At 40.0% G+C, this 22,500-nt stretch overlaps 2 protein-coding genes across 12 annotated transcripts in view; both read right to left on the bottom strand.

Moving 5' to 3' along the window:
- tbk1 (TANK-binding kinase 1) overlaps positions 1–19,376 on the bottom strand; it is a 21,881-nt gene extending 2,505 nt beyond the window's left edge. For 2 of the 11 annotated variants that reach the window (XM_079817752.1, XM_079817759.1), the window contains exons 1-19: positions 19,272–19,352; positions 17,227–17,332; positions 15,417–15,557; positions 14,232–14,361; positions 13,976–14,157; positions 12,009–12,169; positions 11,813–11,923; positions 11,564–11,743; positions 11,280–11,476; positions 9,836–9,894; positions 9,544–9,635; positions 9,365–9,466; positions 9,198–9,276; positions 5,596–5,717; positions 5,442–5,518; positions 5,327–5,366; positions 5,142–5,243; positions 715–811; positions 526–626 (exon numbers count right to left, since the gene is read on the bottom strand). In XM_079817752.1, the coding sequence (XP_079673878.1) occupies positions 526–626; positions 715–811; positions 5,142–5,243; positions 5,327–5,366; positions 5,442–5,518; positions 5,596–5,717; positions 9,198–9,276; positions 9,365–9,466; positions 9,544–9,635; positions 9,836–9,894; positions 11,280–11,476; positions 11,564–11,743; positions 11,813–11,923; positions 12,009–12,169; positions 13,976–14,157; positions 14,232–14,361; positions 15,417–15,557; positions 17,227–17,313 (2,060 nt within the window). In that variant the 5' untranslated portion in view covers positions 17,314–17,332; positions 19,272–19,352. Of the gene's footprint in view, positions 1–525; positions 627–714; positions 812–5,141; positions 5,299–5,326; positions 5,367–5,441; positions 5,519–5,595; positions 5,718–9,197; positions 9,277–9,364; positions 9,467–9,543; positions 9,672–9,835; positions 9,895–11,279; positions 11,477–11,563; positions 11,744–11,812; positions 11,924–12,008; positions 12,170–13,975; positions 14,158–14,231; positions 14,362–15,416; positions 15,558–17,226; positions 17,333–19,271 lie in introns of all 11 variants that reach the window. The other 9 variants (XM_079817753.1, XM_079817761.1, XM_079817760.1 and 6 more) reach the window with 7 other exon arrangements.
- Positions 19,377–22,013: 2,637 nt separating this feature from the next.
- c4h11orf98 (chromosome 4 C11orf98 homolog) overlaps positions 22,014–22,500 on the bottom strand; it is a 6,957-nt gene continuing 6,470 nt past the window's right edge. Inside the window, exon 4 of the mRNA XM_079817309.1 lies at positions 22,014–22,500. This exon is cut by the window's right edge and continues 289 nt beyond it. The gene's annotated coding sequence lies outside the window, so the exon portion shown is untranslated.

Raw genomic sequence — 22,500 nt, 5'->3', positions numbered from 1 at the left:
TTATCACAGTGATAATCATATCGTCTGAACCAGATATTCATATACAGATTTTCTCCTCATTGTTGTCACTACTAGAGCAAGCTCCTGATTGGTTAACGCAGCGCGAAATATCCGGCAAAGTTCAGATTTTTCAACTTGAGCGATTTGCGCGAATCGCGCGTTCAAAATGCTCAATTCGCGCCGCTTCAATCGCGCGAATCGCACCGCAGAATGCCATTTCGCGTCTCTGCATTGACTTAACATGTAAATCACTCGCGCGAATCGCGTCCGGTGTGAACGCAGCATTAAACTCGGGCGTCAGACACGAATTCGCTTCAAACGCGTGAATGCACAAAAACACCAAATAAAGTCCCTCGAGTGTAACACAAGATGGCTGATTGGCTTGAACTGGGCGATGAGGCGGAGTCACGTCCATCACTCACTGTGGACGCCGCATCAGCCACAGGAAGCCCAGATGTGTTTAACTTTATGCAAATGAAGAGCAACTTTTGGGAACAACAACCAATAGGAGTGAAGCGGACTCACCCCAGGGTCATCTCCACCAGTGTGCTGGGGCTGAGGTAGGCCTGCGGCTTGAGTCCTCCAGCCGTCATGGGCATCATCTTCTGAGGCAGCTGCTCCATCAGCTGAACACACACACACACACACACCGTCAGCGTCTCTGTGTCATTACCGCGCAGACACACACACACACACCGCTTCCTGTTTACTCACCTTATACACGCGCTGCATGAGCAGGGTCACTTCCTGTTCCATGCCACCGAACTGACCAGTCAGAGACAGGAGATGCTTCCGCACGTGATGGAACTTCCTGCAACGAGACGCTCAGAGTCAGAACCGCCGCACAGTTTCCATGGCAACAGAGCCAATGAGATCACACTCGTGTGTGTGTGTGTCACAACACAGCAGGTCACATGACACCGCCACACATGATGTTCTTCCTCAGGGATTCTTTACAGCACAAACACAGAAATAACTGAAGATCTTACAAGATTAACTGAGTTTCTGCTTCGAAAGAAGAGATTTGCTTTGTTTTAAGCTCAAACTCACTTCATTTTGTTCAGTTTGCGTGTCATTAAATGTTTTGAGTTTGTGCTGGAAAATCAAGAGATGGTCAAACGGATCCATACGGACGGAGCGGATTCTTCCAGATGTTCTGCAGAGACTCTTTATATGAGGAAGGTTTGAGGACATTAGGAGACGACCACAGGACTCATTAATGGAGAACTGGCCCTTTAAGAGCCGCTGTTGATCTGCAGTGTTAGGAAATATGCATTTTTTATTATTTTTTTACAACTAAATATCCAAATAAATCTAATTATTAAACTAAATTACTGCTCTAAAGAATGGCTTTCTCCAGAACGGCTGAATAAAATGATGCTGCATTATTTTGCTGTTTAACACTGTAAAGCTGCTCTGAAATAATCTGCATTATTAACAGCGCGATATAAATAAAGTTGACTTGACTTAGGAACGGATCCGCCCATGTTTTCTTTAATGCCGTGATATAGAATGAAGACCTTGAGATGATTTTAACTTTAATATATAAGAAGCTTTAGATATCTGCACGATTAATCAAAACATTTGGGTTATGTGCGATTATGAAAGCGCAAAGGCTGCGATTTTAATGAATAAATGCCCAGCGTGTGTGAAGAGCTGATCTGAGGTCAGGAAACGCTGCTCCGTCGATTATTATAACCTGCGTTTGAAAAAGCAACTCGTGTCAAACATCTTCACAAACTAGTAATACTAGTAACAGCGTTTAATAACCGCTTCTAACGCTCTTCATATCGTCAGATGTGGCTCCTCATCTCAGAATGTCCATCAGCACTGAATACTTTATTATTATTATTATTATGAAGACACTCGAGAAGAACTCAACACCAGATCTTATCGCAGTCGTGTGTTGATTATCTTCATGTTTACTCTGAGTGTTTCTTCAGCTACAGCGCTAGAGCTTCACATTTCCTGAACACCGGAGCTTCTCCGAGGTGTGTGTGGCGTTCGTGCTCGAGGGCGCCCTCTGCCTTCAGTATCAATTACACATTTGGGGAGAAAATAAGAAAAATAATACTTCTAAATAAATGTATATGACAATCCATATGTTTTTCTTCAGTGTGCAGGAGTTTTAATCCCCACAGTGGATGCAGAAGAGGCTCATATTTCATATTAAAGACTTGATATCACAGATAAAAAGCAGATTTTTATAATAATATATTTTTTACAATAAATCCTTAGACCTTTCTAATGAGTTTAGTCATTGGCTGTCTGCATATTAACAGCTAACCCATCATTTTTAGTTTTCTGGAAAATATAAATATTATTATTATTATTATTATACTGTTGTATTTATTCTTAAATGCTCTATTTTACATTTTTAATAATGAAACTGTTATTGTAATAGTAATATTTGTTATTTTTATTTAGCAGTAATAATAATCATTATTATTAGCCATATTAATATATAAACACACAATGTTATATACACACTTTTCATTTGTAAAAATAAAAAAACAAAAATAATCTTATTTTAAATCGCAATCACTATTTTCCCTAAATCCTGCAGGCCAATAGAAACCCAGGAACAGGTTTTGCAGTGTAACTGAGAGAGGAATGAGTTAGAGGACGGACATCTCTGCAGCGTTTATCATAATCACACTTATTGATCTCTGATCACATGACATGACTGAGTAATCACTGAAAGGAAGAGTTCAGTTCATCTCCTGATCATCCCGTGTGTTTCTCTCTTCAGTTTTTTGAGGATCATTCCAGGATAATGGACTTCAACAGCTGAAGGTCCAGAGGAAGAGCTTCAGAGGCTCTGACCAATCACAGACCAGGAATAGAGTCTGATCTAGACAAACCATCGCCACATTTACAACACGTCGGAAAGGTCACATGATGCATTTTTCTATTATTTTATAATGTTTCCTGAGGTGTACTTATATTGTTAGTATGATTCTTACATCAAAAAATGTCATAATTTTTTTTCTATACTGTTATTAACCCTCTGGCTGAATGTCCTGTTTCAAGGGGCGTGTCTGCTGTGAGACTTCAGTGGAAACGCCCACTGCTGTGATTGGCTGACATCTTTGCATTTGAAATGAGTGTTAGATTATGTTGCAGAGGAGACCTTTCCTGGTATGATGTCATAACAGGAAAATTCCAGATCAGCTCATCATTTTCATCAAGGCAGATAAAGACACACAGAGCTCGCTTTACACACGTCAACATTTCTAGCCACTTGGGGACAATATTCAGGCTAGGGGAACTCATATTAATGTTGAAAAAATGACATTTTCATGCCATGGGACCTTTCAAACGAACATGCGAAGACTAAATCAAACACCCTTTACACAAATAAAGGTCAAACAACAATGACAGACGATTTTTCGGCACTGGGTCGGTTCTTCCATCTACGTCATGTGACCTTTCCGACATCATACGAACAACACTGAAGTCGAGCGTCTGAGGTTAAAGTGTATAAATGTGTGTGTGTGTTATAAATGTGGCGATGGTTTGTCTAGATCAGACTCTATTCCTCGTCTGTGATTGGTCAGAGCCTCTGAAGCCCTTCCTCTGGACCTTCAGCCGTTCATTATGAGCAGAACAATCCTGGAATGAAGAGAGAAACACAGGAACATCTGGGATGATCACTCGTCCTTTAAAGGGTTAGTTCAGCCAAAACTGTAAATTGTGTGATTAATGACTGAGCCTCATGTGGTTGGACACCCGTCAGACCTCCGTTCATCTTCAGACACAAATGAAGATATTTTAGTGTAAATCTGATGCTCTGAAAGGCCTCCATTGGCTCAACTTTACACTCTCAAGACCCTTAAAAGACACTAAAGACTAAAGTTACAAAGTCCATCTCACTACAGCGGCTCTACAATAACTTTATGAAGACGAGAATAGTTTCTGTGCGCAAAAAAACCCTAAATAACGACTTATATAGTGATGACGATTTCAAAACACGGCCTCATGAAGCTTCAGAGCGTTATGAGTCAGTGAGTCGATTCAGCGGTTCAGAGCGTTATGAATCAGTGAGTCGATTCAGCGGTTCAGAGCGTTATGAATCAGTGAGTCGATTCAGCGGTTCAGAGCGTTATGAATCAGTGAGTCGATTCAGCGGTTCAGAGCGTTATGAATCAATGAGTCGATTCAGCGGTTCAGAGCGTTATGAATCAGTGAGTCGAATCAGCGGTTCGGAGCGTTATGAATCAATGAGTCGATTCAGCGGTTCAGAGCGTTATGAATCAGTGAGTCGAATCAGCGGTTCGGAGCGTTGTGAATCAATGAGTCGATTCAGCGGTTCGGAGTGTTATGAATCAGTGAGTCGAATCAGTGGTTCAGAGTGTTATGAATCAGTGAGTCGAATCAGCGGTTCAGAGTGTTATGAATCAGTGAGTCGATTCAGCGGTTTGGAGCATTATGAATCAGTGAGTCGATTCAGCGGTTCAGAGCGTTATGAATCAGTGAGTCGATTCAGAGGTTCAGAGCGTTATGAATCAGTGAGTCGAATCAGCGGTTCAGAGTGTTATGAATCAGTGAGTCGATTCAGCGGTTGAGAGCGTTATGAATCAGTGAGTCGATTCAGCGGTTCAGAGCGTTATGAATCAGTGAGTCGATTCAGCGGTTCAGAGCGTTATGAATCAGTGAGTCGATTCAGCGGTTCAGAGTGTTATGAATCAGTGAGTCGAATCAGCAGTTTGGATCGCCAAATTTCATCAGTATGGCGGTTTGACACGCGATCCGAATCATGAATCGACTCACTGATTCATAACGCTTCGAAGCTTCATGATGCCGTGTTTTGAAATCGTCATCACTATATTAGTCGTTATTTAGGGTTTTTTTGCGCACAGAAACTATTCTCGTCTTCATAAAGTTATTGTAGAGCCGCTGTAGTGAGATGGACTTTGTAACTTTAGTCTTTAGTGTCTTTTAAGGGTCTTGAGAGTGTAAAGTTGAGCCAATGGAGGCCTTTCAGAGCATCAGATTTACACTAAAATATCTTCATTTGTGTCTGAAGATGAACGGAGGTCTGACGGGTGTCCAACCACATGAGGCTCAGTCATTAATGACACAATTTACAGTTTTGGCTGAACTAACCCTTTAATAAGCGTATGGAGGAAGACTCTTACTTCATCCACTCCTCACTCTTGGAGATGAAGAGCCGGTATTTCATGGCGCACTCGTCTGTGAAGAGCGCCCGCGCTTTGGTGGCGTGAAGAACCAGCTTTTGCCTGCAAACAGAGACATGATGGTGTGATGGTGACGCGCGGCAGACGCTCGGCTCTACTGCAGCAGAAAACACACACACACTCACTTGTCAAACTTGTGGATTTGTTCTTCATTATACGGCAAACCTGAGGAGACGAGACACGGGTCAGACACACGCGTGACATGAGAAGCTAAGCAGCGTCAGGCCGGATCACACTCACGTCTCTCCGCCTTGTCCTTCTTGAACTGCTGGTAAATGGCACTGATGGCGTCCAGGAGAACCTTGATCTTCTCCACACTGGACCAGAAACACAAACACACTCTCAGGCTCGTGATTGGCCAGCACATGCTGAGGGAATGAGGAGAAGCACTCACTTCCTGTCCTCCGGGTGCGTCCCCACCTGCTGCGTCCAGGTGTCCGTCAGGCTTCCTCCGGGCAGGAACATGCTGCTGATGTCCTGTAGCGTCTGCTCCATGGAGCCCAGAGAGCTGGACAGCTGGAGGGAGAGAGAGAGAGAGAGAGAGAGAGAGAGAGAGAGAGAGAGAGAGAGAGAGAGAGAGAGAGAGAGAGAGAGCATGAGGAGACGCCCACACCTTCACACCAAACGCCAATAGAGCATCTGGCGCGAGTGATTTCAATGTTAAGTCAATGGAAAGGCGCGCGTCAGGAGGTCCCGCGGCGCGATTTGCGAGTCCAGTTCGCGCGAATAATGCGAATTGAGCGTATTGCGCAATACGCGCTAGGGATGCACAATATTATCGGCACGACATTGGAATCGGCCGATAAACGCTTAAAATATAAAAATCGGCATGGGCCGATATGAAAAAATTATGCCGATATGATAACGTGTTGATATGCGTCTGCAATAAGGACTTCTATAGCGATAAGATCACGTCAGCCGTGTGCTCATTCTTCAAGTGAAAATAAGCAAGTGCATTGCATGTACGGTGAATTATATTGACAGTTTTTAAATGCTGCCTTGAATTTGTGAATCAACGCAGGATTTCCAGGTTTTCACAACAAAACTAGCCCAAAACTAGCTCAAAACTAGCTCAAAACTAGCCCAAAACTAGCCCAAAACTAGCTCAAAACTAGCTCAAAACTAGCCCAAAACTAGCTCAAAACTAGCTCAAAACTAGCCCAAAACTAGCTCAAAACTAGCCCAAAACTAGCCCAAAACTAGCTCAAAACTAGCCCAAAACTAGCTCAAAACTAGCCCAAAACTAGCCCAAAACTAGCTCAAAACTAGCCCAAAACTAGCTAAAAACTAGCCCAAAACTAGCCCAAAACTAGCTCAAAACTAACCCAAAACTAGCTCAAAACTAGCCCAAAACTAGCTCAAAACTAGCCCAAAACTAGCTCAAAACTAGCCCAAAACTAGCCCAAAACTAGCTCAAAACTAACCCAAAACTAGCTCAAAACTAGCCCAAAACTAGCTCAAAACTAGCCCAAAACTAGCTCAAAACTAACCCAAAACTAGCCCAAAACTAGCCCAAAACTAGCTCAAAACTAGCCCAAAACTAGCTCAAAACTAGCCCAAAACTAGCCCAAAACTAGCTCAAAACTAGCTCAAAACTAGCCCAAAACAAGCACAATCGCGTCTCCTCTCTCTAGCGCGCGCAGCAGCCTCCACAGCAGCTGAAGCTCCTCCAGGTCCTAGTGCCCGACCGGGAGAATGTTATATAGCCTATTTAGTGTTACAGTAATAGTGAATGAAAAATGCATCAGTCAAAATTAGTTGAAAAATATCGGCATATCGGCAAAAATCCAATATCGTGCATCTCTAATCCGCGCGTTACACGCGAGTGTGCTTTTGTGCATTGACGCGGTTGAAGTAGAGAAGCATCGAGCTGTGATTTTCTTGGCAGATTCCGCTTTTACATTTTTTGTTAATGAGATCGGCCGATACCGTTTTTTGCCGATTCCGATTTTCTTTCTAAGAACTATAATGTTACTATAATAAACAAAAATCCACTTTTTCTTCAAAACAACATTTTTTTAATTCTAAAATAAACTATTAAACATTACAACAGGATCTTCTCTCGCTTAAACAACTCTCAGACAATAAGAGTTCTGTGTCTGGAAAGAAGTAGAAATAACAAATCACTGAAAATCAGTTGCTTTATGAAACAAAACATTAGAAATTGACGCACTGAAGTACAAAAGATCCTATGAATGAACAATCCTGAAGTGTACAGTACTCTGAACTAATAATAGCTCCGTGATTTGGGGGATAAATGTTGCCAGTAGGGATGGCGGTACCAAAACTCCAGTGGGCGTACCTGAACTCATTAACTTTGCCGTCAATTCACGGCGTGTTAACCAATCAGGAGCCTGCTCGCTGCGGTCACATGGTAAAGTGACGTCATGAGAAACCCTGCATAAATTAAAAATAGTACTATTGTGTCACAAAATGTAGTTTTAAGAGTTTTTCAGGTGGAATGTGGTTGTTTAAAGCTCAAATCTGTGGTTTGTTTATAAAGAGAGCGCCCATTTAAAATAAATAATCTTGTGTTTTTCGTCTTGTGTTGATCTAACGGCCGATCTTTGCTCTCATGATCATCATTTGTTGTCTGCCAAATCGTGTTGACTGAGGGCAAAGAGAAGTTTCAGAACTTTATATTTTAAGGATATTTAACCCTCTGGGGTTCATTTATGGGTCACACTCAGGACCTTCAGGTCAAAAATGACCCGGAGGGCGGGATGAAGATAAAAAAAGATTTGAGTAAAAATCAATGAAATATATTTTTGTTCAATAATATTTTTTCTTTTCTTTCTTGGTGTTTTGAGATAATTTTATGATTAATAATTAATATTTATGCAATAATTATGACCAATTTTTTCCCATTGAATATAATAAAAAATGTATATATATATATTATATATATTTTTTTTTTTTTAATTAAAGCTGTATTTCATTTTAGAGTCAAGCCTAGGCCTCATAAAAGCAATTGTTTAAATGAGATCGGAGCCATCCGGTGGACACATTGAGCATTATTATCACACAATAGTACATTTTTACCACTATAGTGGGTCTTGCGTTTTATAAAAAAAATTGGGGACAGGATTTGAAAAGTCTAAGTGGTCGTAAAAAAAATAGTCACACTCAGAACCTTCGGGTCAAAAATGACCCCCATAGGAAATGAATGGGAAGTTTTTTTCTGCATACAATCTACAAATCAGCCAGGATGCAGAAAAAAAGACTCAACAGTGAAGATCTCTAAAACATCAAGAGTGCAAAACAGACAAAAAAAACTCACACACACACACACACACACTTATACACACACTTATACACACAAAAACACATGCACACACAAATTAACGCATGCCATTCCAAAAGCTAATTGTGTTTTTGTGTGTGTGTTTGTCTGTTTTGCACTCTTGATGTTTTAGAGATCTTCACTGTTGAGTCTTTTTTTCTGCATCCTGGCTGATTTGTAGATTGTATGCACAAAAAAACTAATTTCCCGTTAATTTCCTATGGGGGTCATTCTTGACCCGAAGGTCCTGAGGGTGGCTTTTTTTTTTTACGACCACTTAGACTTTTCAAATCCTGAATTTTTTTTGTGTGTTCATATACCAAGTACCAATAAAGTACCCAAGTTTCGGACCATTCCGATGAAGCTACGATTTTTAACATAAAAAAAAAAAATTGGGGTCAGAAATGACCGAAAACCCCCAGAGGGTTAAACACACATGCAGTGAAGATGATGTAGGAGTCGCCTGGACCACATTTGTGTGGCTATTAATGTTTAATATATATTTTTTATGTAAATAAAAAGAGGCAGAGTGGTGTTTATGACATATTTCGCTTGAACGTGCGTCTATTTCGCTTCAAACGCTCGATTTATACGCGCGCCCAATTCCCTGTGGACGCGCCAATGGATTAAACATGTTGAAGTAGACGTGATTTTGCCGCTCTTTTGGCGTTTGGTGTGAGCATCAGAGGAAGCGAGAGTGGCCCGCAGCTCACCCGCATCACCTTCTTCCTCATGTCCCGGATCTCATCGTACTCCGCAGACAACATGTTGCCCTGCATCAGAACCTCACACCTGAAACACACACACACACACACACACACACTCAGAGGTCATGAGGCGTGAGATCTCGCTGCGCTCCGTCGTAACTCCGCCCACTCACAGCTGCTCGGTTCTCTCCAGTGATTGGCTGCAGTAGTTGCAGGCGTGGATCACCTCCGCCTTCTTGTGCGCCGTCTCGCCGTACTCGTCTCTGATCAGCTCACTGCAACACATCAGCACAACCACAGTCATGCAGCTGGACCAATCAGAGCCGGCGGCTTCTGTGATTGGTCAACTCACTTCAGGCCTCGGACGGCTTTCCTCACCAGCTCCTGGTACAGAAGCAGCGAGTCGGACGTCTTCCACAGATATCCCACGTCACCTGCGAACGTCTGAGCAGAAACACGGCTGAGATCTTTACAAACATGCTGAAAGCGATCAAAACATCCCATGAATCAACTCAAAAGCTCCAGCAGCAAACTCAAGGGTCAAGGGTCGTCCACAATCGAGATGTCGTTTAATAACCGGCTGCTGCCACCTCAGATTTGATCCATGAACTCACACAGAATGGATTCAGATCCTCTAGCCTTACCTTGGCATAGCTGGCGTCCAAATCCAGGTCATAGCGCGGCTGCACTTTAGGTGGGCTGGCTGCAAACAAACATAAACATCATCATCATCATCATCATCATTATCATTATCATTATCATTATCATCATCATCATCATCATCATCATCATCATCATCATCATCATCATCATCATCATCATCATTATCATCATCATCATCATCATCATCATTATCATCACCATCATCAGTGATGAAATACAAGTAATCCGATTACTTCTGTGATGTATCGAGTAAAGTAACGCATTACAAGTAACGTACATTAAGTAATCAGATTACTTTTGTGATGTATCGAGTAAAGTAACGCATTACAAGTAACGTACATTAAGTAATCAGATTACTTTTGTAAAGTAACGCATTACAAGTAACGTACATTAAGTAATCCGATTACTTTTGTGATGTATCGAGTAAAGTAATGCATTACAAGTAACGTATATTAAGTAATCCGATTACTTTTTGATGTAACGAGTAAAGTAATGCATTACAAGTAACGTACATTAAATAATCCGATTACTTTTGTAAAGTAACGCATTACAAGTAACGTATATTAAGTAATCAGATTACTTTTGTAATGTAACGAGTAAAGTAACGCATTACAAGTAACGTATATGAAGTAATCCGATTACTTTTGTGATGTAACGAGTAAAGTAATGCATTACAAGTAACGTATATTATGTAATCAGATTACTTTTGTTATATATCGAGTAAAGTAATGCATTACAAGTAACGTATATTATGTAATCAGATTACTTTTGTGATGTAACGAGTAAAGTAACGCATTACAAGTAACGTACATTTAGTAATCCGATTACTTTTTGATGTAATGAGTAAAGTAATGCATCACAAGTAACGTGCATTAAGTAATCCGATTACTTCTGTGATGTAACAAGTAAAGTAACGCATTACAAGTAACGTGCATTAAGTAATCCGATTACTTTTGTGATGTAACGAGTAAGTAACGTACATTAAGTAATCCGATTACTTTTTGATGTAACGAGTAAGTAACGCATTAAAAAAGTAACGTACATTAAGTAATCCGATTACTTTTGTGATGTAACGAGTAAGTAACGCATTAAAAGTAACGTACATTAAGTAATCCGATTATTTTTTGATGTAACGAGTAAAGTAACGCATTACAAGTAACGTACATTAAGTAATCCGATTACTTCTGTGATGTAACGAGTAAGTAACGCATTAAAAGTAACGTACATTAAGTAATCCGATTACTTTTTTGATGTAACGAGTAAGTAACGTACATTAAGTAATCCGATTACTTTTTGATGTAACGAGTAAGTAACGCATTAAAAGTAACGTACATTAAGTAATCCGATTACTTCTGTGATGTAACGAGTAAAGCATTAGCAAACATCACATGACTGATTTCATCACGAGACGAGCGTCAGACTCACGGTCTTCAAACATCAGGCCGACGGTGTTGACGGGGTCTCTGCTGAGGAGCATGATGGGATTTTCCCTGGAGGTTTTGGGGAAGGTCTGAGCCTGACGGTTGGGGTCGAGGTTCAGACGTCTGCCCTCGTACAGGAAGTCCTGATGGGACGGCGTTATGTTGGTCCGTCTGAAGAGCAGCTCCTGAAAGAGATTCGCCCTGAGCGAAGAGAAAACATCGAGCTAGATTTAACTGTTTAAATGAAAGGGCTCAAGCGTGTGTGTGTGTGTGTGTGTGTGAGCTCACGTGTTGTATGTGTGGATGTAGATGTGGTGGAGCGTGGCCTGCTGCAGACTGAAGACGTAGACCACGATGCGGTGTAAGATATCGCTGGTCTCCGCGAAGAACTGGTCGAAGCCCCAGCATTTCTCCTGGTCTGCCTCCAGGATGTTGGCCAGCACTGGCGTGAGGAGACTCTGGAGACCCCTGGAACACACACATCATCAGACACGCGTGTCTCCACACCAAACACACGCCTCGCACACGCACACGCACTTGGAGAGGCTGCAGGAGATGGGCATGTCTGAGCTCCACTCGATCTTCCCGTTCTCGAACTTCTGATGGCCTGAGATGGCGCCCGACGGCTTCTCTGTGATGATCTTATACCTGCCGAGATCACAAACAATCAGGTGAGCACACGCCTGGCACACGCCTGGCACACGCAAGCTGAGGCGTGTTCGACGGCACCTACATGACTTCTTTGTTCCTGCGCGGCCCTTCGAAGGGTCTGAACGGCAGGCTGCCGGTGGCGGCGTGATAAAACGTGACGCCGATGCTCCACAGATCCACCGTGGCTCCGTATTTCTTCTGGTGATCTTTCCTCAGCACCGCTCGCTCGTACATGTCAGGATGCTGCAGACACACAGATGATCATATTAGCTGTGTACAAACAAGTTACGTGCGTTATGTAATCAGATTACTTTTGTGATGTAACGAGTAAAGTAACGCATTACAAGTAACGTTCATTATGTAATCAGATTACTTTTTATGTAATCAGATTACTTTTGTGATGTATCGAGTAAAGTAACGCATTACAAGTAACATGCATTATGTAATCAGATTACTTTTTATGTAATCAGATTACTTTTGCGATGTATCGAGTAAAGTAAAGTGCATTATGTAATCAGATTACTTTTGTGATGTATCGAGTAAAGTAACGCATTACAAGCAACGTGCATTATGTAATCAGATTACTTTTGCGATTTATTGAGTAAAGTAACGCATTACAAGTTACGTACATTATGTAATCAGATTACTTTTCATGTAATCAGATTACATTTTTATATAATCAGATTCCTTTTATGATTTATCGAGTAAAGTAACACATTACAAGTAACGTGCAATATGTAATCAGATTACTTTTTATGTAATCAGATTACTTTTGCGATTTATCGAGTAAAGTAACACATTACAAGTAACGTGCATTAAGTAATCAGATTACTTTTTATGTAATCAGATTACTTTTGTGATGTATCGAGTAAAGTAATGAATTACAAGTAACGTGCATTAAGTAATCAGATTACTTTTTATGTAATCAGATTACTTTTGTGATGTATCGACTAAAGTAACGCATTACAAGTAACGTGCATTATGTAATCAGATTACTTTTTATGTAATCAGATTACTTTTTCGATTTATCGAGTAAAGTAAAGCATTACAAGTAACATGCATTATGTAATCAGATTACTTTTTATGTAATCAGATTACTTTTGCGATGTATCGAGTAAAGTAACGCATTACAAGTAATGTGCATTATGTAATCAGATTACTTTTTATGTAATCAGATTACTTTTGCGATGTATCGAGTAAAGTAACGCATTACAAGTAATGTGCATTATGTAATCAGATTACTTTTGCGATGTATCGAATAAAGTAACGCATTACAAGTAACGTGCATTTTGTAATCAGATTACTTTTTATGTAATCAGATTACTTCTGTGATGTAACGAGTAAAGTAACATGCATTATATAATCAGATTACTTTTTATGTAATCAGATTACTTTTGCGATGTATCAAGTAAAGTAACGCATTACAAGTAACATGCATTATGTAATCAGATTACTTTTGCGATGTATCGAGTAAAGTAACGTGCATTATGTAATCAGATTACTTTTGTTGATGTAACGAGTAAAGTAATGCATTACAAGTAACCTGCATTTTGTAATCAGATTACTTTTTATGTAATCAGATTACTTCTGTGATGTAACGAGTAAAGTAACATGCATTATATAATCAGATTACTTTTTATGTAATCAGATTACTTTTGCGATGTATCAAGTAAAGTAACGCATTACAAGTAACATGCATTATGTAATCAGATTACTTTTGCGATGTATCGAGTAAAGTAACGTGCATTATGTAATCAGATTACTTTTGTTGATGTAACAAGTAAAGTAATGCATTACAAGTAACCTGCATTTTGTAATCAGATTACTTTTTATGTAATCAGATTACTTTTGTGATGTATCAAGTAAAGTAACGCATTACAAGTAACATGCATTATATAATCAGATTACTTTTTATGTAATCAGATTACTTTTGTTGATGTAACGAGTAAAGTAATGCATTACAAGTAACCTGCATTATATAATCAGATTACTTTTTATGTAATCAGATTACTTCTGTGATGTAACGTTTTCCCATCATCCTCAGCTCACCAGATATTCCTCTGTGCCGTAGAGGGACACGAACTGCTCGTCGTCTTCCAGCTCACGTGCGGCTCCGAAGTCGGTGAGTTTATATACGGATCGTCCGTCCTCTCCGATCACGCGCATGATGTTGCCCGGCTTGATGTCTCGGTGCACGATGCCGTACTCCCTCAGGTGATTCATTCCTGCCACTGTCACATGACCACATGGGATTGAGTTGGTTCTGCCCGTCCGAACCTGACGCACACATGAGTGGAGAACTTACCGACGTCCTGCAGAACGATGAGGAACTCGTCCTCCGGGAGCCCGTAGGCGTTGGTGGGCTCCTCCAGCACCGTATACAGGCTTCCACAGGGACAATACTCCATCACCAGCACCTTGTGACGCGTGTTCGACTGACAAAACAACACCATCAGAATGACAACAGGGCAGGTGGTGCTCATAGTTTAGAGCGAACCGGTTTTACCGGTTACACACATGATCGAGCCCTGGACTCCTCTCACACTACAGTGATGTTATTCTAAGGGCGTTTTCACACACACCTTGTTTGGTCCGGATTTTCGGACTTTTCAGTTTGATCCGAATCAAAATTGCAGGTGTGGAACCAAACCAAACAGACGAAATTTGGTCCGACGAAAAGAGGCAGTCTCGGTCCGGATCAAACTGAGCAAAGCTTCGGTTCGTTTCTAGTGTGAAAGCATTTTCTGTATGGTTCGTACTTTCAGACCATTTACAGGAAGTTCCTGTTTATGTTATAATAATGTTATTTTTCAATCTAGGCTACATTGATTATGAAAAGTGAAAAGATGCGCAATATGTCAGAAGACAGAAGGTCAGAAATGATTTTGAACGCAATTTTGCATGATTTTGCTTATGAACCTTTCTTTAAAGTGAATTTCGTTTTGTATAAATTGTATCTTCATTTTAATCAACGTTTAATCAGATAAATGCCTGGATTTAATAAATAATAAGCAAATAGTCTATAGCAGACAATAATGGCGGGAGCGATCACATGCTTTGCAAATGAACTTGAGCGCGTCTCAAATAAACCCAAACTCAGCAGATACTCGTCTCACAAACATGAGGAATATGTGCATATAAAGCTTGAAATGTCCACTTTTAAACGTGACGAAAAGAAATTAGTCCAGCAATGCGACTGATCACTAGTGGAGCGATATGAGTCCGTTCATTCACTCTTGACGTCAGACGCACGTCTGTTTACAAACCAATCACAGTCCAGATGCCGCCCACATGATGATGACGAGTGGACTCAAGTGTGTCACGTGCAGTTCTTTAGTGCGCCCGCATAATTGCAATGTGAAACCAAACCAAAACTAACCGAAAGTATCAAATGTATCCAAACGTGAACTTCGGTTCGGACCTTGGTGCGGACTCTCAGGTGTGAAAACGGTTTAAGTTGAAGTGCGAGTGTGTGTAAAGCTCGGCTCACCTCCTCCTCGACGGCGAACAGCTTTACGATGTTCTTATGGTTGAGTTTCTTCAGCACCTCAAACTCCCTCATCTGGACGTCCAGCGGACGCAGGAAGCTCAGGTTATTGAACACTTTGACGGCGTAGAGATCGCCGGTTTTCTACACAGAGATTTCAATGTTATAAAATTCAGAACAAACCATAGATGTACATAATAAAGGCTAGATGACTCGTCCGCTGCTGGCCAATGGAGGTCGACGTCCGCTCCTGGCGGCCATCTTGTCAGCTCGCTCACTCATGGTGTTTTAATGGTGTCCTTTTTAAATAACCATAACTTGCTCAATTTTCTACCGATTTTCAAACTGTTTGGTTTGTTACAGACGTCAGAGATGTAGTTATGACTAGGGTTGGGTACCGTTCACATTTTAACTGGTATTGGTACCTGTACCCAACGGTACCTTTGTTCGGTACTTTAGGGATTTACATCAATAACTGTAAAGAACCTGTAAGTCATTTATAGAAGAGTTCTTGACATTATGCCAGAGCTGCCCTGCTCTCCGTCTGCCATTGTCTGAGATGTTTGATTACTGTAATATTTACTATAGTAAGCTACTAGGTACTTCAATTTAATGAATTAAAACAACCATATTTTTTTCTTTTTATTTTCATTTCTATGAAAAGATTTCCCACAAATTACGTGCTGTCTATTTTCTGGTAATCAAATGAAGACATAAGACATTCATTTAATTTATCTTTTAATTTAATTAAACTTTTTTGTCAAACAAAGTGCTGCACAACTGAGCTTTATATGGTTAAAATTAAAACAGAAACATTTTAATGTATTACTTAAAAAATTAAGTTTTTAAAATTATTATTACATTTGTGTTAGTATTATTCATTGAGACGTATATAAATGATACTGTACAACAGTGACGTATTTGTCAAGATAAACCGGACTTTTATTTTGACGGGTTGCCGTGAAGACCTTTGAGTTTCTGTGTTTATGATATGACGGTAGTTTTTCTCAAATGAAACGGTGAAATGCTCATAAAGTGGCTCTGGAGATGACGTTTGTGCGTTCATGTCCTCATATGAGAAGCAGAGATGGCGACGTCATAGTGATAGTGAGCGCGATAGTGAGTGTGTGTGTGTGTGTGTGGGTAAACCGTGTGTCTACGGCATTCATTCGCACAGAGACACGCAGGACCAGTATTTAAATGGTCTTTTTGCGGTTTATTATTCACAGACACTCGTCTTTATCACCAGATGTGTCTCAGGTACCGAAATTTGGTACGATTGATTTAATGTGAATCATTACTCGGTAGTACCGACGTAATTCGGTCGGTGCCCTTAAAAGTACAGAGTTCGGTACCCAACCCTAGTTATGACACTGCATAATTAATAATTATTCATAATTTATTCAAGCATCCAGAATTATAGCCACGTTAATAACGTTTGTAAGAAACCAAACCATTTGTAAATCCGTCCAGATTTCAGTGAGATACGAGTATTTGTGTTCAGATCACTCGCCTTACATCAGGCACAAGATGGCCGCCGGTGACAAGATGGCCGCCGGTGATGACGTTAGAGACTCCTTTGTATATTATGTATATCTATGGTCCAAACGTCCAGGTTTTAAATCATTATGCTAACGTTCCCTGTTCGCTGGGTCTGGATCTGAGGTGAATTAAACACTAAAAGACTCAATCAGATGCTTGAACCGCATTTACTCTCATCTCTACAGTCGTTGTGTGACGACAGGTTTCCAGCACAAAGTAAATGATGTAAAAACGTCAAAGATTGCGTAACATAAACATAAGACAGGGATACCTTGTGTCTGCCGCGGTACACGTTAGCAGTGGCTCCCTGACCCAGCAGGTCGGACATCATCCACAGGTAGTTCGACGTACTCTGCATGATGACTGTGTAGATTCACCTGAGAACACATCAACACCAACATCCATCATCAACTGACGAGTAACCTAACGCTTAGTAATCAGATTACTTCTGTGATGTAACGAGTAAAGTAATGCATTACAAGTAAAGTAATCAGATTACTTCTGTGATGTAACGAGTAAAGTAATGCATTACAAGTAAAGTAATCAGATTACTTCTGTGATGTAACGAGTAAAGTAATGCATTACAAGTAAAGTAATCAGATTACTTCTGTGATGTAACGAGTAAAGTAATGCATTACAAGTAAAGTAATCAGATTACTTCTGTGATGTAACGAGTAAAGTAATGCATTACAAGTTAAGTAATCAGATTACTTCTGTGATGTAACGAGTAACGTAACACTTAGTAATCAGATTACTTCTGTGATGTAACGAGTAAAGTAACGCATTACAAGTAAAGTAATCAGATTACTTCTGTGATGTAACGAGTAACGTAACACTTAGTAATCAGATTACTTCTGTGATGTAACGAGTAACGTAACACTTAGTAATCAGATTACTTCTGTGATGTAACGAGTAACGTAACACTTAGTAATCAGATTACTTCTGTGATGTAACGAGTAACGTAACACTTAGTAATCAGATTACTTCTGTGATGTAACGAGTAAAGTAACGCATTACAAGTAAAGTAATCAGATTACTTCTGTGATGTAACGAGTAACGTAACACTTAGTAATCAGATTACTTCTGTGATGTAACGAGTAAAGTAACGCTTAGTAATCAGATTACTTCTGTGATGTAACGAGTAAAGTAACGCATTACAAGTAAAGTAATCAGATTACTTCTGTGATGTAACGAGTAAAGTAACGCTTAGTAATCAGATTACTTCTGTGATGTAACGAGTAAAGTAACGCATTACAAGTAAAGTAACGCATTACAAGTAAAGTAATCAGATTACTTCTGTGATGTAACGAGCAAAGTAACGCTTAGTAATCAGATTACTTCTGTGATGTAACAAGAAAAATAATGCATTACTTTATACATTTAAAAGTTGATATTTGAGTTACTTTTAAGTTCAGTTCATGTGCTTTTTTAAACAACTTTATTAATATTCTCGTCTCCATAACAAAATCACTTAGACATGCACGGGTACAGAAAAGTAACAAACCACATTAATTTCAATAAAAGAGTTGAACCATGTTCAGAGATCGCGTGTGTGTGTGTGTGTGTGTGTGTGTGTGTGTGTGTGTGTGTGTGTGTGTGTGTGTGTGTGTGTGTGTGTGTGTGTGTGTGTATAAGCTGAACTTCAGTAAAAACACCTGGAGGCCTGTGACAACACTAGCAATACCTGACATGTCAGGTCATAATAATAGTATTTTGTCAGGTATTAATACATCAGTGTATTTATTGAACTGTTGTTTTGTTTCGTAACACGTTAGCTTTCATTTTCCTGATAATAACGCGATGTTTGGCGTGTAATGATGAGGATGTTGTGAAATCAGCTGCGGCCGGGGTTGTTTTTCGCCGTGACGTCACAGATCTGCGGGAATTTCCCGCATCAGCGCGTGATTCTTTCGCTCTTTTTGCTCGAAACTTTCATAAAATCAGTTAAATGTTCGGTAAAAGCAGAAGCGAGCCGGAATCGCGAGGGTCGATATGATTATATCATCTGCGCTGATCGCTACGACACTAACCGAGTGAAACTGAAAGTACATTAAATATGAACACACATAAACGGAATATGTGACAGAATAAAGCGGTTTATTATCGTGCGGTGACACGAGTTGTGATTGAAGAGATCGACGAATAGCCTGCTTTATTCCGTTTAATACATTAATAAACACACTCCGGTCAAAACATCGCGTGGTTCCGCCTAGCATCAGATTAATAAAGTAAACACAGATATGATAAATGATGACATGCGCGCAGTGCGATGATTATATGCGGTATTTAATGTCAGTATTATGTTTATGTTCTCACCTCGAGAGTACGAGAGTGTCTTCCGCTTCCCGTGTTTTCATCACATGAGAATCTCTGGCTGTGCGCGCAATGACACACCGGGCATTATCCGTACTGCGCATGCGCACTGCCCGTACTGCACACCACCCGTACTGCGCCTGCGCACTGCCCGTACTGCACACTACCCGTACTGCGCCTGCGCACTGCCCGTACTGCACACTATCCGTACTGCGCCTGCGCACTGCCCGTACTGCACACTATCCGTACTGCGCCTGCGCACTGCCCGTACTGTACAGCTGCAGACAACCGTAAATATCATACTAGACGAGAACAGTAACAAATAACTTATATTGACTAAGGCTGAATTCGGGCTTTATTTGAGGGGACAGCCATCTGTAGTGGTGTTCGACACCATAGTGAACGCTATTGAGTGCTCTAATTCTATCCCACATTGCACCGCAATAATGAGTGTACAGCCGATGTACACACACACAACGACTGTCCGAATTCACCCACTCGTTTTCATTCACTCCTTCAAGTGAACTGTATTAGTGGACTAATGTAGGGAATAGTGATTGAGGGTTTAGGGCATTTGCAGCAGAGCCGCTACGCGTCCGCCATTTTGAGGTGAAAGGAATGCAGTCCTCTCGCCTCTTGCTGTCGCCATGGCAACATCTGCTGCTTTAATTCACAAAACATTTGCTCTCTAGAAATCATGTCAGTTTGGGTTGCAATTCTTTAAAGTTGAAGTATTAGCATTATAAACACTGAATTAATATGTGAAATTAAGTTAAGGGCATGCATTATAAATAATTGGGACTATAAACATATAACAGGAATATTGACAGGAAACTCTTATATACTCTTAAACTCTACAGTATTTTCTTATATTAATGTCCAATGTAAACAAATAAAAAACAGCCATTGTGTCCAAAAGTGGCAATTATGAGATCAGACACAGCAATGCATCATATCAACATGTTTGTAGCGTGATCCAGGGGATTAAAACGTACACAATGATCAGGCATAACATTATGACAGGTGAAGTGAATAGCACTGATGTTCTCTTCATCTCTGTTAGTGGGTGGGATATATTAGGCAGCAAGTGAACATTTCGTCCTCAGAGTTGATGTGTTAGAAGCAGGAAAAATGGGCAAGTGTGAGGATTAGAGCGAGTTTGACAAGGGCCAGATTGTGACGGCTAGATGACTGAATGTGAGAAATGTTCTATTTGGCTGTGAGATTTCTACACTTTTGTGAATGGGTCTTTAGGAAAACGATGAAAGGCAAGATTTGTACTGTCACACTGATATTTGCAGTGTATTGCCAAACATTGCGGTTTTTTTATTCCAGTTTGACTTCTCTTTCGTTCTCATTCTGTGTGTTTCTGCGCTGTTGTCCAGATGGCGTTTTCACCCCAAAATGGCGGCCGCGCTACCGAAGCGCCACCTAGTGGCTGTTAACGCCTCAGTTTCGCCTCTTGTCTTCTATACTCTTTGCCAGTAAGGCTTCAAAGAAAATATATTTTAGTTAATCCCAAAAGAACTGGTTAAACCACCAGGAGCCGCTGATTTATCATGTTTACAGTGTATAACAGCCGCTTCAAGCTCTTTTAATGTCGCGCATGCGCACACCCTGAGAGAGTGACAATCATAGATTCAAGATTCAAGATTTCAAGATTCAAGAGTTTTATTTGTCACATACACAGTTATATACACAATATACAACTGGCAGTGAAATGTAAACAGGTCCGCTCCATGGACAGTGCAAATAACAGTTACAAGAAATTAAATAGAAATAGAATAAAGTTAGAATAAAAAGTATTAACATAAGTAGAATTATAAATAAATCAAGTAAAAGATAAAAATAGGAAATAAGATAAAAATAAAAATATAAAAAATATGTGGATGATAAGTGAGATAAACTGTAGACTTAAAAATAAGTGGTTAACATAAAATATATAATATGTATATATAAAGAAGTATAATGTGCAAGGTTTATTACAGGTTGTTACGCAGTAACAATAGGGACGTAAAGTAAAGTGCAGTGCAATTGCAGTATGTGGATGTTAATGTTGAAAGACCGTATGTTTATGTATATGTATATGTATATCTCTATGGTGATGATCACAACTTCCTGATTTTATTTGTTTTATTGAGCAAAAACTTAATTCTAACATCAGTACAACATTACAGAGAACAAGAATACAGAGGGAAAAATAAACAAATTGGTCAATAATGCTGGTTCAATTATTGGAGTTTTTCGCCATGTTGAATTCCTCTTGAAAAACTCCATTACCCATGATTCCTCGGAGATAGCGAGTCCCGCCGGAAGCGCTGTTTGCGCGTCACTGCCGCCTGCTGGTCAGAATCATGAAGCGCAGAATATGATTTATTGTTGAAGTAACACAAACGCGTGTGTGTGTGTGTGTGTGTGTGTGTGTGTGTGTGTGTGTGTGTGTGTGTGTGTGTGTGTGTGTGTGTGTGTGTGTGTGTGTGTGTGTGTGTGTGTGTGTGTGTGTCTGCACTAAAGTAAGTCAGTAAACTCACACTGATAAACACACGCGTGGCGAAACAAATAAAGCTGTGAAGTGTCGAGTGTGACCGTTGGTGTTTGACGCTGCAGTCGCGCATGCGCAGCACTAGAGGGCGCGCTCCCGCTGCTGTAATATACGTCAACATTTATGATCATTCATTGATAAAAAGCTTATAAACACGCGCTATAATATGTGCTCGTCATCGCTTATGAATCAACGAGGCTGTGAACATTCATGGATTTGAACTTTTTTATTGTTTTATAGCATTTATTAAATTAAAAATACAGTAAAACAAATGAAATATTACTCCAATGTAAACCTGTGATCCTTCAGAAATCATTTTAATATGAAGATTTGATGCTCAAGAAACATTTATGATCATTATCAGTGTGGAAGACAGTTCATATTTCGGTCCTCATCATTCAGAAAGTCTAAAATTAATACTTTTATTCATCAAGGACTCATTAAACTGATCAAAGGTGACGGTAAAGACGTTTATAATGTTATGACAGAATTAATGTCGTTCTTTTGAGCTGAACATTCATCAAACAATCCTGAGAAATGAAATGTATCACGACTGTTTTCAACACTGACAATAATCATAAATGTTTCTTGATCATATTAGAATGATTTCTGAAGGATCATGTGACAGTGTTTGGTCAGTTTATTCATATTGATAAACACATCAACACTTTTTGAATTCACATGGACTGA

This window comes from Gobio gobio (assembly GCF_949357685.1).
Source record: "Gobio gobio genome assembly, chromosome: 5".
Lineage (NCBI taxonomy): Eukaryota > Metazoa > Chordata > Actinopteri > Cypriniformes > Gobionidae > Gobio > Gobio gobio.
The sequence above is the reverse complement of the archived record's forward strand: the minus strand, read 5'-3'. Positions and strand labels throughout refer to the sequence as shown.